The sequence below is a fragment of the Pseudopodoces humilis genome, chromosome 1 (genome assembly GCF_049639895.1).
Source record: "Pseudopodoces humilis isolate 2021_Gansu_Grassland_sample_001 chromosome 1, ASM4963989v1, whole genome shotgun sequence".
Lineage (NCBI taxonomy): Eukaryota > Metazoa > Chordata > Aves > Passeriformes > Paridae > Pseudopodoces > Pseudopodoces humilis.
The window spans coordinates 70,172,343-70,191,613 of record NC_142200.1 but is presented as its reverse complement, the minus strand read 5'-3'; the positions used below and the strand labels follow the sequence as shown (position 1 = coordinate 70,191,613).

The following is a 19,271-nucleotide window of genomic DNA, read 5'->3' as shown; positions in this document are numbered from 1 at the left end:
CAGAGCAGGTTCGATCCGTTTCAAAGAAAAGGGAAAGAAAAGAGTCCAGAAAGACCTCTCTGCTTCAGCTAGTTGGAAAGCCAAGGCGATCTGTCTCTTGTTGTCTGTCTGTGCTGTAGTCAAAATCCCATCCCGGGATGCAGGGGGGGAGCAAGTACACTCTCTGATAACAGACTCCGTGCTTCTTTTCCACTCACTTTTACTCTTAGATGAAATTTTAAGAATACAAAACCAATGTCTGGGCTAGGTGGATGAATGGGGATACAATTTAACATCATAATCAACCCAGGACAGGGAGTTAGAAAGAAAGTTAGGCTTGACAAGCCCTGGTAAAACTGTTAAAAGTAGGCCCTAGGAAATGTTAGGCCTTGTGCTTGCTAAGATCATGTGAAACTGCACCTGTGTAGTCAGTATATGATAAATTATATAATTGTTAGATGTGATTAGATATAATTATTGTTTAAAGAACCATGAGAAACTATGTTAGGGGTTTGGGGGGATCATGAGAAATCCATGCTTGAGTAAAATCAACGCATAAAAAAGAACAATATAACTTTAATAATTAATATGAAAGTTATATAATGATAGAGTATAAAAACATGTTCAACTCAAAACCAAGTCAGGTCAGATTTGTGTATGTGTACCCCTGACACCCAGAGCTCTTAATAAAGCATCTTCATATAATCATACATGATTATATATAATCATTCCATGATTATGTGTTCCTGAACACTAACAACCCTAGGGGAATGCCCTATGGCCTCTCCCTTTATTCGAATAAAGTAAAAGGACTCCTCTGTCTCCTTTTTGGACATGAACCTCTGGTGTTTGTGGATTAATTTTCCTGTCACCCCCTTAGAGGGGGATTTGGAGCCTAGTGCAAGCTGTCACAGCAAAAAGACAGTCCCATGCGGCTACGCTTTGCTCTAACCTTCTTCCCCAGCTTCCAAGGACACAAAGGACCACGGCACTGGAGCCACTTCACAAGACTGAGATGAAATCTCCACTATCGGGTGTCCAAGAATTCACACTTCAAGCTTGACAGAGCTCAACGGAACGCCCCGAGTACCCGAGCACAGGAGCGCAGCGGCGGCCGAGGCGGGTTCCAGCCGGGCTGCCCAGCCCCGGGGCCGCGGGGGCTCGGTGCGGTCCCCAGGTAACCGCGGCCGGAACAGCATGGCCGCCCCTGAGCCGCGCACGCCGGGCGTCACCGGGACTTGCTTGGCACAGGAAGCGCTGGGCAACTCACCGGGGAAAAGGCGACCTGCCCTCGCTTCCTTCTCCGCCTTCAGCTTCGTCCCGCCCAAACGGGAAGGGCCTTCGGAGCTCAGCTATTTCAGCAGGCCGTACAAGGTAAGGGAGTGAAGGGAGAGAGCCGGGGGTAGCCGAGGAGCAGCGCAGGGCGAAGGGGCAAGCTTTCGCCGTGGATTTCTGCGCAGTGTAGACCCTCTGCCTGGACCCGGTGCAAAGGCTCGGTCTTCATCATGAGGGACCTGATCAGACAGGTGCCAAAAATCATCACAGCATCACAGAATGGTTTGAGTTGTAAGTGACCTTAAAGATCATCCAGTTCCACCCTTCTGCCATGGGCAGGGATACTTTCCACTGGACCAGGCTGGTCAAAGTTCCATCCAACCTGGTCTTGAACATCTCCAAGGATTAGGCATCCACAACTTCTCTGGGCAACGTGTTCTAGTGCTTCACCACACTCTCAGTGAAGAATTTTTTTTCTGACAGAAGTGTGGCACGTAAATCTCTGTCACTAGGCTGTCTAATGCCAAAATCAGAGACCTTTGCAAAGTGTGTTTGCTACTTGTGGATGGCAAATGAAGGAAAGGTCTTTTACTGGATAACAGGAGAAGGCAGAGACATTGTTTGCCAGGGACTGAGGATGAACAGGCCACTTGGTATCAATGAAATGTGAGGTAATTAGGAAATAAAAAAAAAATTAAGAAAGGTATCATCTGTCACTGGGGTTTGATGCAGCACCAGTGGATTTTGTTGTAACACACACTCTTGCGAACCCTTTAATAATAAACTTTTCCATTTTCATTTGAAGGAAAAGATTTTCTGTGTGCATTGCATAAATTTTCCACATGGTCAGCTTTAATAAAAATCAATAGAGCTACTGAAAACAATAACATCAATATATGCCTCTGTAACTGAATGCTTCTGAAGGTGGTACACTGCCACTCAGTAAGTAGTACCTCAGGTGTTCTGGCAAGGAGCCTCACTCCTCAGTCTACTGCATTGTCACCATTGTTTCTCATTCTGTTCACCATTCTCATATTTAAAATCAGTAATGAAAACAATCTTACATCTTCTTCCTCAGGTGAACTACAGTTCCAGGGTGGTGAACTTTTCAATGTAGTGTCATATGTCACATTGAAGTTTAACAATGTCTGATACAGTTGAGGGGCATTAAAGGCTTTTTTCTCAAAAAAAAAAAAATTAGTATAAAAAAGTTCTGAAATTCCTGTTATGTCAATGTAACATAGCAATGCTATGACAATTTTTAACAATAAATACAACCCATGAATCTTCTCCTCTCCCAAGTGACAAGCTGACGAATGCACCAAGCACCGGGCAGTTCGTGTTGATTCCAGCATTACCTTGGCAAGGTGATCTGACACAAAGGTGATCAGGCACAGCTGGTGCCATGCTTCACAAAACAGTAGGGAGAGCACAACAAGAGTAAGGCAAGGGCAGGTCAGAGGGTGCTCTTGGGGCTGGTGGAGCTCATTAGTCTACACAGAATTAGCAGCCATATGGTAGAGCTTTTCCTTACAATATAATTTGTTTTCACACTCACAACAGCCTGGTTTGTGAAAAATTATGCTCCAGTGGCATGGAAACAAAAAATGGTAACAGCTGTTTAATAGGTTTCTTCACAGCCCAGGCCTTGGACACAGGGGAGGAAGCAGATTCAGCCCATTCTTTTGCACAATTTAGGAATTAGATAATTTTAATATTTTTATTTATAGAGGAAAAGGAGTCTCATTCCTTTTTGCAGCTTAAATACCTAAAACCAACAATGTATCAGAGACTGAAGCACAGAGAAGCAGGAAGAAGATGGGCTCATCACATGGCCAGAAGCTAGAAATTCTTGCCTTTTAATCCCTTAGCTGGCAGTTGCTCCCTGGAATGCTTTACATAAGTCATTGTAGCCAGTGTGCCTGGTGTTTCCTCTTCTGAGATGTGGAGAAAGCTATTACCAATTTTACACGTGTCTAGAATACTAATGAATGAATAAAGCATTTAGCTTTAGCAGCAGTACACAGAGGATGCCTACCCTGAGTGCACATTTATCATCAGCTCTGTGTGACTCACTTGCTTTGATGGGTTTAAGAAACAGCTCACCACCACCACCACCACCCAGGCCAACCAAGTTATAATTTACAGCAAAGAGAAACAGCAGCAGAAAGTTACCAGTATATTGAGCAAAGAAGTGTTGTCTCTACAAATCTGGCAGAAAATCTTAAATATGTATTTAGGACAGGGCTTGTTTTTGATATAACAGGCTGACTGACTATCTGTGAGTTCTGGAAAGGATGAATTATCTGCTCTGACATGAGCAACAAAAGACACTCTTGCTCTGAAATGAGTAACAAATAGTGCCACGAGTACCAGCAAAGCGCGAATAACATTTCTGGTGGTGAGTACAAATTAAATACCCACCTAATGAAACTGGTATCATGGAGAGGAAAGGAGAGGGAGGAAAGGAGAAGCAAGGAAGCACAGAAATAATGATGGAGATGACAAATCATGCGCAGGGTACTCTTGAAAGTGTCTGAAATCCTCTGAAGCTCAATGGTTTTTGAGAAGTGAAGGGATAGATAGGTTAAATACAAAATAATCTCTTCTCTTGGCCAAACCAAGTATTGGAGATACCTTTACAAATAAAGCCTGAAATTACAGCAGTGTCTTACTAGTGCCCTTAGCCATGCTTTCCTTTTAATGGAATCATTATAACCTTGACCTGCCATGACTTGACTATATTTGGAGAATACCACTGTTATTTGAAAGACTCAAAGTACATGAGATTTTCAAATGTTAAATTTGACACACTGTAAAATTAGAGGAGAAAAAAGCCCAACAAAATTCTTTTAGTCAGCCATGCACAAAGCCAATGATGATTGACAGGTTTAACAGAATATGGACCTTTTAATGAAGTTCAGTAACAACTGGCAGCATATTTCAGTAGTGAATTTTGGTTTTTTCCTTTGAAAAGTTTTTTTTGTGTTGAAATTGCTTTGATTCAATTTATGAGAACTTCCTGGTTGGATTTCACAAACACCTTTGTTAGAAGAGCAGGTCTTTTGCTTATTTGGATGCAAACTATGTCAACAGTTGAACAACTGTATTACGGCTTGGAGTGTGCTTTATTTTCATGCCTGATATATGTGTGTCATGCATACCACAGGATCACAGGATTTCCACTGTGGCACATTTCTCAATTCTGCTGTAATCAGAAATTAAATTCTGTTTACACTGCAGGGTACCTTTGTCTTTTTTAAAGTTCCTGTTTTGCTTTTACATAATTGTGCCAGATCATTTGACAAATACACAAATTTAGGAGGGAGAATATTAAGTGCAGAAAATTAAAACAGATCAGTTAAATTTCCAAAATTACAGCAGATTACAGGAGGGAAAAAATGAAGTAAATTAGTAAATTGCCACAAGGGAAATTTTAGAGCTGAATGAACTTAATAAATGGTACCATATGGCATTAGGTATCTTGCAAACTGTTCAAAAGGACTGGCCCAAACTTCCTGAGGTCGGTAATATTACAGTTATCATCTAATGTAATATATGCACTATTTAGGTATTGATTTGACTACATGTATTCTGTAATCTGTAAAGTAAAGCAATTCTGTGAATTAGCCATTTTTTTCCCCTTTTTTCAAGACAGGAGATTTTTTCACCTATGATGCCGTTTTTAGAATACCAGAAGATTGCAACCAATATCTTCCGCGATGTGACAGAAAACACGCAAAGGGTCGTGGCCTTAAAATTCATGAGGAGGTAATTCTTTGAAAAATTCATAATTATCTTTGTTTAAGGTGTTTTGTACTTTTTTTACATGACTGGAGGCTATAGGCATTGATTTACCCTTTATAACATAGCCCATATGGTAAGAAAGTAACTGGAAGGAGGATACCATTGTGCTCAGCCTGCAGGTTTAGGAGAAAGCATTATCCCATGAAAACACTATATTTATCTTTCATATCCTGAAGATTTCCAGGTGACAAGATGTATGAAAATTAAAGCAAGGAGGAAGAGGCAAATCATCTCTTCAGGGTGTACTCTGAACCATTTGTGCACCTCAAGAGTTGTACTTTAGGTGGTTCTGCAGTTATTTTTGTGATACTTAAAAACACTTCTCCCTGAGAGGACTGGATTCAGAGGCCATGACTTCACTACTGTCCTTTAGCCCCCACCCTCTCTATGCCAGTATTTGCTGTGAAAGCCTAAGTATCTGAAGCTGGTGAGTTTGTTAGGAAAACCTACACCAGATTGCCCTGAAGGAAGGAAATTCATAGGGAGCAAATGTAAAGGTGTGGTCAATGAGAACACATGGGCATCCCTGTGCAAGTGTCCTGGTTTAGGGCAAATTTGAGAGAAAACCTCCAAATGAGGTCCCTCCAGAAAGCAAATTTAAGTAGCTCTTCCCCGAACTGGTTTGGTAAAAAGATTTCTTTGGAGAAAAATAGAAAAAAAACCCTGTTTATTAAACAGAAATTGAATATTATAAAACAATGAAACCTCTCACTGTTCAATGAGATGGCAAATCCAGAAAAGTCCTTTACAAGGGGTGTAGCTTGACTGGCTCAGTCTCTTATCAGTCCCTCCAGCGCTGGAAAGTGCTGAGGCCCAGGCCCCGGGCATGAGCTCCCAGGGTTTTTCTAGGTTATCATGTCCAGAGCAGGTTTGAACAGATCCAAGAAAAAAGGGGAAAAAAAAAAACAGTCCGGGGAACTTCTCTGCTTCAGCTAGCTAAAAACTAAAAGTAAAGGAGAGCTCTGTCCTGCTGTCTGTCCATGTTGCTGCAAACAACACAGTCCAGAGAAGCATGTGAGAGACTGAGTGGTGCACTTCTTTCCCCACCTTCGCTCTTGGAACCAGTCTTAAAGGTGCAGAACTTAATATGTAACATAAACAGAAGAGGCAACAGGGGATACAAGCATCATAAAGTCACCCCAGGACAGCAAGTATTTGAAGCCAGCAGAATCTGGGTTTGATGTGCAACCCAATTGGTAAATACTGCCCTGGAAACAGAAATACTATAATATATATGTATAAATGTGTGTGTATTTTTGCATGCAGCATCTGAATAATACACATATATACAAGTGTCTGTATATATAATTGTATTTATACATACACACACAAAATTGCACATAGAGGCAGAGGCTGTCAAAAACCAAATGAAGTGTAACCTCTGTGTACTAATAACCTCAAAATCCCAATGGGTTCATGGGATGTAAAAGTGATGGGTAGGCTAGGAATGGCTGCCCACTTTGATGGTTATATATGATAGAGAAGGAAGAATGATACGAGAGTTCAGATTACTCTAATTCCTTCACAATAAAATTGTTTTGTTCTGACAAAGTCCACTGGTTGGGATTTGTCTCACTAGCAGTTATATATGACAGGCATTTCAGTCCAAGTGTGTAGCCATAATGCCCTTCATCTCTATCAGACAGTGCAGGAAGTATTAGATGCTCCCAAAGGAATCCCGGGAGTGCCCATTGGCATCACCTGCTCATGCCTAAAAACTGCAAATCTGTGTATGTATGTAAATTATTACTCCAATTAGAAATTAAACTCTTAATTTAAAAAAAAACAAAAAACAAAAACACCTTCTCTTCCCTAGTACCAAGCTCAACCTCCAAGAGGGATATCTGTGTACAGATAAAGTTCATCAATATAAAGTTACAGCTTTTTACCGAGTTCTTGTATCAACAAAACTCACTTTCCTATCAGTTTTCTTCCTAGAGCAAACTTGTATGGGCCAGAATTCATACCAGCTCTGCTGGGCAGTGCACAAAAGGGACTGTGCAAATAGATGTCCCTTAATCCAGCCCTTTAAACAGCATGGGGACACATCAAACCCACAGCTGCTTAATACTACAACATGATCCTCCTGCATGTGATGACACCCAACACTGGATGTAACCAGTGCAGGTCACATACTCAATTTCTCTTTAATTATCACAGTAGGTCTCTCAGGCTTTATATAATAACTAAACAATAAAATATAATAAATAAAAGTACTACAATTTACATCTTTCTAGTACAGCACTGAAAGCAGACAGACTGAACACACCACAGTACACTGCTTTACTTGAAGTGGAAAAAAACAAACCACTGCAAGTAAGCCCCTCATTTCCTGCAGGTAGCCTGGGTACACTCACAGAATTCAAGAGTACAGTGACAGGTATGGAGTTTAGCTACATGTGGCTGAGTAACTGCAGTGGAGTGCATGCACACAGCTGCCATTGCTGATTCCAAGTGCTAACAGTGCTAGAATTACATGCTGTGAGGGTGGATAGCAGGACGCTTCCCAGCCAAGATTTTCCCAACTGTTGGAAAATCTGAAACCCCCTGAATGCCAAACCCACAAAGATGAAATGCCAGTGTGCCCAGTCAGCACTTGTGCTACCAAGGATGCTGAAAACTGAATCCTCTTTATTTAAAAGGAACACAAACTATTGGAATTATATACTGCTGCCTGTCATTAGTACGGTAAATCCTGAATTTCTAGCGAAGTCTTTCTTGATGGCACAAAGATTTTTTTAGTTTCTCATTTTTTCAACATTTATCTGCAACTAGGGCAGAGGAGGAAATGGTCTTAATTTTTCCCGTCAGTCCTCTTGACTTGATTTTCATTCTGCTGGGGTTAAAAGTTGGTGTACTGAATAGCTTTTAATAGGGTGGAGTAAGGTGGGCAGGAGAACTGGGGGATAAATGTTTTGAAATGAGCTTTTCTATTGAGTGGGTTAGTTAGTTAGGTATAGTCTTTTTGTTTGTCTTTTTGTTTGCTTTTTAAAAGAGTTTACAGCATCTTTCCAAGAAACTCAGGTTCTGTCCATGAGGTAGGAAATATCTCTTAGCTGATTGCCCTGCTATGAGATACCTGTGTTCCCACCTGCATCTTTTCAGGACTTAAGTGCTAATTTGCCCAGGCTTGTGTCTCTTGTAGCAAAGAAGTCATTTGCTTCCACTTGAATTATGGTGCAGCATCTGCATTTTGATTTGCCTTTTAGATACTATTTATATTGTAAGACTAGAAAAACACATTGCAGACCAAGGCTTACTGTGTTAGTCAGTGTGCAAACATACAAGCAGCCTGATAAATCTGAGACCTTTTGCTAGGGAAAGAAAAATAAACAAATCCTATCTTTCCCTTCTGGCTTGGTACCTCCCTGTTGCTGTAACACAGGAAAGAACTGCAGATTGCAAATAGTGATTATACAGCCACTTAAAGTGCAGTTTACTAAGAACGAGCTTAAAATCTTTTCTTGGTCAGGTTGTTTCTCATCAAGTCCACTTTCCATAATTGCAAACCAGTTGCTTCTGTAATCTTAGAGCTACAAGTGTTTTTAATAAAACCTTTCATCCATTTCAGAAATAACGTAGTATGTGTTTTATTTCCTTCAGGGAAAGCTTGCATGGGCTAGTGGTTGCTCGGGGTTTTTCTTTAGAATTTGCTTTTTTCATGCTTTTTTCACTGAATTGTGCAAGCAGGGTCGGTGTTCCTGTAACAGGGGGTACAAATCTGTCTTATTTTTCAAAAGAATCATGCAATTCAATGCACAAGAAAACTAAAATCTGTGCTTTTCTAGCATTTAGTTTGCCAGTAATCTCATGGTATTCACATGTGTATATGTATTTGTGTAAAAAATTACCAGTCCACAGCTCCATACCTTACCATCTCATCATTTAGTGACACATTCATGGTTTATTAAGATAAAAATAACATAAAAAACTAGGGCAGAGACAGAACAGTAAAGGCACTAAACAAATACACATCCATATGGCAGATGTTGTACCATTCTCTCAGTTATTTTACCCCTGGCCTCAGCACATTTAGCAGTAGAAGATTGTTTTCTGTTCACTCTGTGATTTTCTTCTATAGGCAACTTTTGTGTTTTCACAGGAAATGGCAAGACCTGTTCCTCTGATGACATCTTCAGAGTATGGGAAGCACATACATAAACCCTTAGACCCAGCAACTGGAGAGCATGCAAGGGTTTATAGCCTGCATGCAGCAATCTACGGAGAAGGCAGCCACCCTGCTCATTGAAAAAACCTCCAGGCCTGGATCCATGTGAAATCTTCTGTATCTGTCACCACCAGCAACAGTTATCTGGAAAAAAAACCAAAACACTTTGAAAAACAATATGGTGGTTCTGCCTTTTTCTTTACAGTTTAATTAATGAGAACGATCTGGATTAAAAGTAGGGTGAAATAGTTGCTGCAGTTTTTCTCATGCTAATTAAAATGTATGTCTTCTCCTTACATCCTCATAAAAATCTCATGAAGAGCAGCATCAACAATAACTTTTTAGAACATTTTAGGCAGCAATGCTGGGAATGAGACCTGTTAGGTCAAAAGCTGTCTCTGCAATTCTGGGCATTGCTTCTACATAACCACCCGCAGACCTAACATTTAAGCAAGCTTTGACTCAAAGGTATCAGTGATCACAGATTATTCAATACTTACTGAGCTGCTAGAGAATTGTGAGACATTGTTTTATGTGTACAACAGCTGAAGTGGATATTCAGCTTAGAATTTTCAAAAATGTATGGGCTTATATGCTTAGCAGTTTCAGGAGACTTCAAGTGGAACTCAGAAAGAACTCCTGAGCACTTAGCATTTGAAGAGACAAAATCTGGGTTTAGCTGAATTCAGACATTTATTTCACTTAATTCCTCTATAGGAATGGTGTCCGGCTGATTTAAAAAGAAATAGCATTATCGGTTCTGTATCCAATCTGAAAAAAATGGAAAAATAGACTAAGTAATGTCAGGAAAATTAATCCACAAACACCAGAGGTTTATGTCCAAAAAGGAGACTGAGGAGTTCTTTTACTTTATTCAAATAAAGGGAGAGGCCATGGGGCATTCCCCTTGGGTCTCTCAGATTTTTGGAGGGCACAGCCTCCTTTTTACGCTAATTTTCCAGCTGCTTGTCCCTTCTCTCTTTCCTCATTGGCTGAGGTACTTGAAAGTTACAGACTTCCCAGAAGGCCTGATACCTGGGATACCCACCCCCCCCACCCCCCAAAGCATAATCCCTTCTTAATTCTTAACTCTTGTGGAATTCGTGGTGCTTCCTCAGTGCCTCTTTCATCCTTCAATGGAATCCATCCCGTTGTTTCTGTTATCTCTCAGTCATAGTTTCATCTTATCAGCACACCCACAGCTTGTTTGTAAAGACAAACCTGTCATTCCTCTCAGTAATAATAGCAGAACAAGCACTAAATAATTTGGTAGAAAGGGTGAAAAAAACCAGGAGGATTTGAGCAGTAGTCACTTAAAAATCATGTTCAGCACAAATGTTTAAATCTGATTAAACATTTAATGCCTTATACTTTCACAGAATCCAGTACAAAAAATTTAAGGTCATTTCAGGAGGAGTTTCTCCTACAGAGTATGCATCAGTTCGGTTCTCAAGAGCTATTGATCCTGTTGTTTAGAGGTGAGGCAGTATTGTTCGGAAAGGAACAGCCAGAGTGATCATACCGGAAAAAGGTAGAAGTCCACAGCTGTGACTGACATTGGTTTTCTCAGGTATTTAGACACAGGAAACCTGTGTCATTTATAAATACAGTGAGACATCTAGTAAAAAAAAAAAAAAAAAAAAAAAAAGAGAGAGAGAAACAAAAAACTTCTTAATGTAGGACCTGAAAAAGTAGTAAATTAGGCAAGCAATAGCACTTGTTTGGCATGATGTGAGAAGCAGAACACATAAAGCAGCCCATTCTGAGAGGTGTTTGTTACTATCATTATTCATGACCTGCAGTTCTACACTCAATGGGCTATGGACAAAAGGACATTAACAGCTACATTCCTTTTCAAAAATAAACTATTCACTAAACAAATTCAGCAGCATTAAATGAAAGGAATCATAGTAAGAACAAAGGGAGAAGGAAGTGTTTTCTAATACCACAGTGCTTTTTCAAAAATCAGTATCAAAGTTAATACCAGTAAAGAATGAGATGGAATATGGCCATATTCTTAGCAGGTTATTTTTACTCTGGGACAGTCAGTAGAAATAGGTTTTTTTAAGTGACCTTACTATATTTACAAACCATCTGGCTATTGGAAATCCAATTTGTTTGAGAATACCACCACCTTCTGGCCTATGTGAGGAATAGGCATCACTTCCACCACGGAGAAAGTCAAACATCCAAACACCAGTTTGAGTTTTTCTATCTCATTTCTTTGTTTATGTCACACTTTTCTCATTCCTACTCACTTTTGAGGATCTTTCACAGGTTTTCCCTCCCACTACTTGTTTCTCATTTGTCGCCCTGAAAACTCAGCTTCTGAGCTTGCTAACATAGTTTTCTAAGGACTTTCCTAGGACAGTAACTGTAAGCATAGATATGTGTACATTCTTTGTGTTACACGTCTTGTGATGGGCATCTCTCATGGCCAGTGCAGTGAGAAAGTGTTATCCTGACCATCCAATCCCTGGCCATGGTCACAAGCCTATAAATCCTGGGAGGAAAAATAAACTCGGCTCTTTCTTGCACCACACCTTGACCTGTGTTCGCGTGATCTATTGATCTTCAGCGGTAACATCTGGTGAACCCCACCGTGTCTTGCACGTGTGTTACAGGGTACTGTCTAGCCTGTGGCTATGGATGGTTTTGGGCTTTCTCTTACGGAGGGCCTGGTTCTGGAGATATGGCATGCGGTGTCTGATCAGAGAGGGATTGATGTTTCGTATGCTGACTTTCAGCAATTGTGTGAGTATGGCAGAATTGAGGGGTTTTTCCCTGTGGTTGAAGCGATTTTTTCGCAGTCGGCTTGGGACGCTTTAGGCGATTCCCTGATCGAGTCTCTGCTGGTCGGTTATGAGCCACAGCTGCTCCGGCTGCTCGGGATCTGGCAAAGGTGTGGCGGTGTTCTGATGTCGGGTCCCGAGGTCAGCTCCCCCGGGATCGCCGGGGCCCCCGGTGGGTTGAACGGGGGCGCCACGGACCCGGGGGGTGTAATGCCGCCTCGGCCGGCGCCCAGGAGGTGTAGGCCCGGGGCGGGGTTGGATCCCTGCCGGCAGGCTGTCAGGGGCACCGCAGACCCAGGGGGTTTAACGCCACCTCGGCCGGCGCCCTGGCGGTGGAAGCCCGGGGCGGGCTCGCCTCCTCCGTGTGCCCTCCCGACACAGACTGATGGGGGGCTGCTTGAACGGGGGGCCGCGCCGGCCCTGGGGGATGCCTCAGGGTCTGTCCCATGTCCCTGCTGCGGCTGGGCCGTGCCCTGCCCAGTGGTGGGGGATGGGCAGGGCCCGGGCCCCGTGCCGGATTCGTGGGGTGTGGAGACGGGTGCTGCGGACGCCAGGCCGGGTTCTGCCGGCCCCATGCTGCCGGATTCCCGTCCTGCGAGCCCGGGTTGTTCCCTGGCAGCAGAGCAGGATGGTGCTGGGTCTCTGCGGGCTGCGCCCCGACTGGCGCCGCGTTTCCCCCCTGCCTCGCGGGAGGCGGACCACGCTGCGCCAGCTTCATGTCCCCCCGCCTCGTGTTCTTCAGCATCGCCTGAGTCTGCAGCTGGAGGCAGCCCCCTCCCGTCCCCTCTGGCGGCCCGGGCAGACCAAGGTCCTGAGCTGTTTACCACTGGCTCGGGTGGTGCTGCCGTGGGGGAGAAGCCAGTGGCCTTGACGGGCCAGGGGTCCCAGGCTGCTGGAGCTTCTTCAGCTGGCCTGTGGACTTTGTCCTCCTGTAAAATGATTGTGCAGCTTGAAGGCACTGGGTGGGGGAACTTTCAAGAACTGGGAGATTAATTTAGCAAAGGCCACATGGTTGGTGAACACCCGAGGTTCCACTAACCGAGCAGACCCTGCCCAATCTGAGCCCTTTAGAACGACAGATGGAGATAAGGTTCCAGTGGTACTTATGAGAGGTATGCTGGGAAAAACTGTTTGGGTTAATTCTGCCTCCAGCAAAGACAGTCCAATCCGTGGGGTTGTCTTTGCTCAGGGACCGGGTTGCACTTGGTGGGTGATGCAAAAAGATGGAGAGACCCGGTGCATACCTCAAGGGGACTTGGTTTTAGGTGAACTACCCATGACACTGTGCTTGTATCTGTATCTGTATGTACATATGTATATAGTTAAAGTAGTATGTGTTCATGTATAATTTAAAGGTTTAATATTTGATGTAACATTTTGGTATGGGAAAAAATTCGGGGTGGATAGTGTTGAGGGTTAGGTGTCCTTTTTTTTTTATTATTTTGTTGTTCTGGCCTGCCCGTGGAAATTTTACCCATTAGCTATGGAGACAACCTAACTGTGGATATTTAGTGGGTGCTTGACAAAGGACAAAGAGTGTCCGGGCTCAGGGTGGGGGGGGAAGGGGCAGGAAAGGAGGGTGGGGACAGTTTTTGGCTGGTTTTCTTTGGCTTCGGGAAAAGACATTCGTTTGCTGGGTCGCGGAGCTGCTGCGGTGGGGAGAAGGGAATTTCGCCATCACCCAGACAGAGCTGCTGCTTCTTCTCCTTCTCCCCTCTTGGTTGGTGGCCTCTCACCCCCTGTTCTGCCGGGACGTGTGGCAGTACCAGGCACCGCCACGGAGCTGCTGATACACCTCATCCACCAGTCCAGGATCTCAGCTCATTCCTGCTGTTTCCAGCCAACTGTTCCTCGGAGCCCCGCAGGAGCACCGGGGACTGCCCGCCCAAGGGGTTTGTGAAAACAAAGCCTCTCCTCCATCCCGTCTCAGCCGAGAAAGCTGTCCCGGGGTCCCTGGTTCTGTGTTCTTGTTAATGCTGTAGTTATTGTTGTTTGTTTGCCTGGTTATACTAGTAAAGAACTGTTATTCCTATCCCCAGATCTCTGCCTAATTTTTCAAAATTGATTTCAAAATTATAATAATTCAGAGGGAGGGGGGCCTACATTCTTTCATCCCAAGGGAGGCTCCTGCTCTCCCTAGCAGACACCTGTCTTCTAGAACCAAGACACTGACATACAGAATAACTCTGAAATGAAAAAAAAAATTTAATTTTTTTTTAAATCCCTCTGACATCCATGGTGTCCAAGACTCCCTTTCCTCAACATCTTATTGTAATAAATGGAGATGATTTGTGCTAACTAAATTGCAAATACTTGAAAAGTTATTATTATAAAGCAATAAAGGGAATCAGTGTTACAAGGCAGATGGACCCCTTTATAGATGTTGCATGTTAAAAATAGGATACAGGATGTAGTTTTAAGATAAGTAATGTCCCAAGACAAAATTCGACCTTGAGATGGACAAAGTTGAAATAACTTTAAACATAAGGCCTGAAATGATAAAATGTAAGACTAATTAGTAGAACATAATGCTTACTTACATCACACAACGCTTAGTACGCACACACAACCTGTAAGGTTATCCAGAGGACAACAAGAAGGAGTGTAAATCTTCATCCAAAGACCACTGAAAGAAGACTGAAGACCCCCTAGCAACAAGTGAGGCCATGAAGAATAGTGATGTAAATTTTAAGAATTGGAAGTAGGAGGAAATTTACGGGAAACATTAATGAATATGTATAAGCATATAGTATGTAAGTTTAGCTTGAATTGCTTTATTTCATACATGAGGTAGGGTGAGAAGCCATTCTCTGTACCCCAGTTGTTTTCATACGTGAGGTGGGGTGAGAAGCCCTCCCCGTACCACCGTCGGTTTTGCTTATGCTTTAATCATACTCAAATACTGCCAAACTGTATTCACACACACACACACATACACACACACACATACATATATATATATATATATCTGAATGTATTGACTAAATTGTACTCTTTTACTAAATTGTATTCCTTTTATACCAAATTACTATTCAATTCACTAAATTGTATTCTTCTATTAAATTGTATTCTTGTATTCAATTCACTAATTTGTTTTCTTTTTTTTTTTGTTATTAAATTGCTGCTAACTCAATAGACCTAGTTGTCTAATTCTAATTTTATTTACAACATTATTATCATCCACCTCTCCTGGGCATGTGCCTTTCCTCATCACTGCCTTCTGTGTTTCCTGCTGCACACAACAGTTTATTTTGCTCACTCCTGTCTTACAACCCACAAACCCCATTGACTGTGTTGCTAACAGCTCTTGCTGAGGGGAGAGGAGTCCAGCTGAGCAGGGCAGCCAGCTGACCACTTTCCTTTCTCTACTCACCACTAAAGCAGAGAGATCAGGCAAGTGGCATTGCCTGATTTTGCTTTACATTATACAAATTGTTTAACAGATAAAGAGGTGATATTAAAAATACAGAATACAAGCAGCTGTTAGCAGCTGTTTTCAATGCAGAGTGGCTGCGTAAATACCAATTAATGCTGTGCTTTTCTCTCCATTTTCCTTTCTCTGACTTTATAAATTATTTACTTAAAGTTCCCAAACTTCAGATATTTTATAGAAATTTGTATCCCAGTTTACTTTTTCTGCATTTGCAGAACTTAGAATGCCCACAAAGGAAATGAACGCTTTGGCACCATATACAGATTAAATTACTAATCCAAAGAAATTATACTTACCAACTACATAGAAATAGGGTGTTGATACCGCTGATGCAAAATATATTCTTTTTTTCAGTAAATAAAGTAATCTTGTCTTCACCCTTTTAAAGAGGTGAACGTCAGGAGAACTGTGAGGTGTGGGACATGCCTTTACCTGGTATTTGAAAGGAGTTTCAGACACTAGGTAAAGACAGAAAACCAAATTGAAAGAGGGAGATGACATTTTTGTAATGACCTCATATTAACATAGCAAAATGTATTCTGTGCATTTCAAAGCCAAGTCTATTGAGAGACCTACAGTCTGAGGTCTGATCTGCTAGAAACTTAAAATCACCAAACAACCATCCAAACATCCTCAGGAAGCTTCAATGCTATATCATGTGCATGAAAAATGCACAGCTGTTTCCATTCATACAAATATACCAAGTCATTCAGTCAGATAGAAATGTTCCATATTTTCAGCAAGGAAAGTTGGTTTGTCCAGTTTCAAAGCTTTTTATGGGAAATACACTCAACTAAGTATAAAACAGGGCTCTAATGACCTTATCTGGTTTGACATGTACTGTACGTCATAAAATGGGCACTCCAGGGTGACAGTCAGAAAAAGCTGGGTTAGCTGGGACATAACAATTCTGTTCAAACCAGGTGGCTGAGCTGAAACAACAACATACAGGTTTTCAGGGGTACCTTCAACAAAGTATCTTTACACAAACCATATGCAGAAGTTAGGAAAAGCTATTCAGTATAACGTGCAGAAAAACTACTTAATCATTAAAATTCTCAATAATTGCTTAAATTAACAGAAAGATAAGTATGAAATAACAGAGGTAGAAAAATGAGAAAATTATTCACAAAAATATCAACACAAGAATACAAAACTAGCAAGATCTTAGTTAAAACTGTCATTTTCTTTCACCAAAAAATGAGGATCCAAAAGATGCAGGACAGTCTACATAGCAGAATAAATTTGAGTTGAGGTCTTAGATAAATACCTCCTTATAACCACTTTTCTCCAAGTTATAACCCCAGTATGTCATTGTTTCTCTCCTGTTTTTTTCTTTTTTTAATCTGCAATTTGTGGATAATACCTAATAATTCCTGGGGCTTTGTCTGCTTTGTAAAAATCAACTCCTTTAGGTATTTCATGTTGTTGAAAAATTAAGTGATCAAAATTTCTAATCACTTAAAAAACTTTAGCTTAGTTTTATTAGTAGAGCAATCTTAGCTGAAATCTTATTAAGTCAGTCACCTTTCTGGTATAGCTTACATCTCTCTACAATGATCCTAAAAATGCTATAGTATCAAATAGAGAATAACTCAAAATGATGTGTTGTTCATAACAGATTTGTGTCCAAAAAGCACTGAAATATGCAATAATTACAGCCAAGAACAGGCTATCACATGGAGGATGTTCTAGCATCATGAATAAAAGAAAGGACAAACATGGGGAACACCAGGTCACTGTTTTTTAGAAAACCATAAGGATTAACTGAAATAATTATTTTAAGGGAATTCAGGTCTATGTTTTAAAACTGTACAGTGCAATTTTCAAATTCAACTAAATGACATAACATGAAAGACAATGGCAACTGTGACAAGGAAGCAACAGCCTTTGGCCTGATCACTACTGTCCAGTCACTTTGATCAGATCACTGTTGATTTGACAAATTAAAGTGATAAAAAATAGGTGTTTGACAAGAGATAAATTATTTAACAAAGAAGCATGGAACATCCCAGGAGAAATTCTGCTCCATACCTTGAAGCTTTTGCAGAAAATAGGGACTAAATATTCTTGGCAGAAAATTTATTGGATAACGTTGAATAAGGACACACAATTGTGACAAGTTCAACAAGGTGTGAGGCTCAAAGTGCTTCAGGTGGCTATGCAGCACAGTTTCAAACTTCCTAAACAAGGAAGAAGCACTTGGAGTTAGGTAGTTAAGAGTCCCAAACGAGACAATATACACAGCAATCTGGTCAGTGGTAAGTGTCAGTATTGGAAATGAAACCTTCTGTTACTATCAAAGATGGGCTTTGAAAGGATCATCTTTTTGCAGCAATAATGTATGACCTTGCTGACTGAGGATGCATGGTGAGGATGGACCTGGGGACATGTCTTTCCAGTGCCTCTGTAAAAATTTGCAATTTTTGTCCAAAGTATAGGAAAGCTTCCAGTACATTTACCAGTTCATGATCTGTGAAATAGGGAACATACTTCACTGAATGTTTACACAGTGCAGTGACTAAGGGAACTGCCCCAGTCTGACAAAGAATCACCAGTGAATTCAGTATTACACTTGAAAAGCTTAGATTTAGCTCAGAAACTTTGTGTAAAGTGACATTGTTCAGTCTGTTTAGCAAGTTTGGGCATTGTTTCCCTTCCCTCACAGTTACCTGCAGTATCTTATAAACCATCATTAATTTCCCTGGGACTCCACCTCTCAATGTCTCTATCTTGCATGTAGTTCAATTAGTTCCAGCATCACACAACTTGGGCCTTCTAACTCAAGCAAACTCTCTCCAAGAGCACAAAGATTTTCAGCAGTCAGCTGTCCCCTGCCAAGCCGCTCTCTGCTCTCTGAAAGCAGGCTTGTCATCAGCGTGCTCTGAGGATCTTTACAAAGCTTTATCAAAGCCTGCAATGCATTCAGCAGCTCCATGTTTGACAGTTTTGAGGATTCAAATTCAAACTGTAAGCATAATGCTCTGAAAACTTTATTCTCTAACAGTTCAGGGTTTTTAAGACCGTTGTCATCCACCTCAACTTCAGAAATCCTCTGCAGGGCTCCTGAGGCCATAGTAGCAGACATGACAGCTAAAGAGCTAAGAAAGTAAAAAATGTCTTTTGATACAGAAAGGTTGTTAAACTTCTTGAAAAATAATTGTTCATCCATCCACACATTATTTGATTTAGTACAGTCCCTGATATTGCCACAAAAATGCATAGTTTCATTAACAGAAAATGGCTCCATCTGCAGTTGTATGTGTTTTTTCCTACAAAACATATATGAGATTTATCTTTGACACACAGCATCCTTATGGCCACGGAGCTACAGTTTTGGGGTTTTCTCTGCCCACTGATGAAATTCAACCTCTTGCTTAGGGTCATCAAAGCAGACCTGCTTTCTGGTGTGCTGGATGAATATAGTTGGAAACTTTTCCGGCTAAGCAAAGCTACATTGAATCAAGTGAGATCTGAAATGATACCTAGGGGAAGAAAAAAAGATATGTAGTCTGGAAAACAGCACCGGGGTCACTAAAATGCAGGAAAAAACCCCAACCCAAATCCTTTTGGTGGCTGGAAAGATGGGTACGATCCCTTTCCCACAACCACAAGCACGAGCACAAAGCAATGAAGAGAGTAGAAATGCCGGGAGCTGCGAGCCCTATGTGATAGGCTGCCCCGTGTTCCCGCAAGGACACTGTGAGACGAACAGGGGACGGACACGAACGTTCCCTCGTGCAGGAGCCGCGGGGCGCCACTTTGCCCGCCACTCCCGCGGCCAGGGCGGCACCTGCGGGGCCCCTCCATTCCCCTC

The 19,271-nt window shown here is 41.8% G+C and overlaps 2 protein-coding genes across 2 annotated transcripts; one reads left to right on the top strand and one right to left on the bottom strand.

Annotated features, from left to right (window-relative positions):
* The first annotated feature begins 839 nt into the window (after positions 1–839).
* On the top strand, positions 840–9,406 carry CFAP90 (cilia and flagella associated protein 90). The gene is made up of 3 exons (XM_005532783.3): positions 840–1,353; positions 4,909–5,025; positions 9,164–9,406. Exons 1-3 carry the CDS (start codon positions 1,177–1,179, stop codon positions 9,308–9,310), a joined length of 441 nt encoding a protein of 146 aa, XP_005532840.1. The 5' UTR covers positions 840–1,176; the 3' UTR covers positions 9,311–9,406.
* A 4,200-nt stretch (positions 9,407–13,606) lies between these two features.
* Positions 13,607–19,264, bottom strand: FASTKD3 (FASTK mitochondrial RNA regulator 3). Its single transcript, XM_014261336.2, is given in 10 exon segments — positions 13,607–15,909; positions 16,297–16,386; positions 17,489–17,721; positions 17,723–17,752; positions 17,754–17,811; positions 17,814–18,153; positions 18,155–18,200; positions 18,202–18,739; positions 18,742–18,906; positions 19,168–19,264. Coding segments are annotated over 10 exon segments (1,788 nt in total). The 3' UTR covers positions 13,607–15,718.
* Between the last annotated feature and the right edge of the window lie 7 nt (positions 19,265–19,271).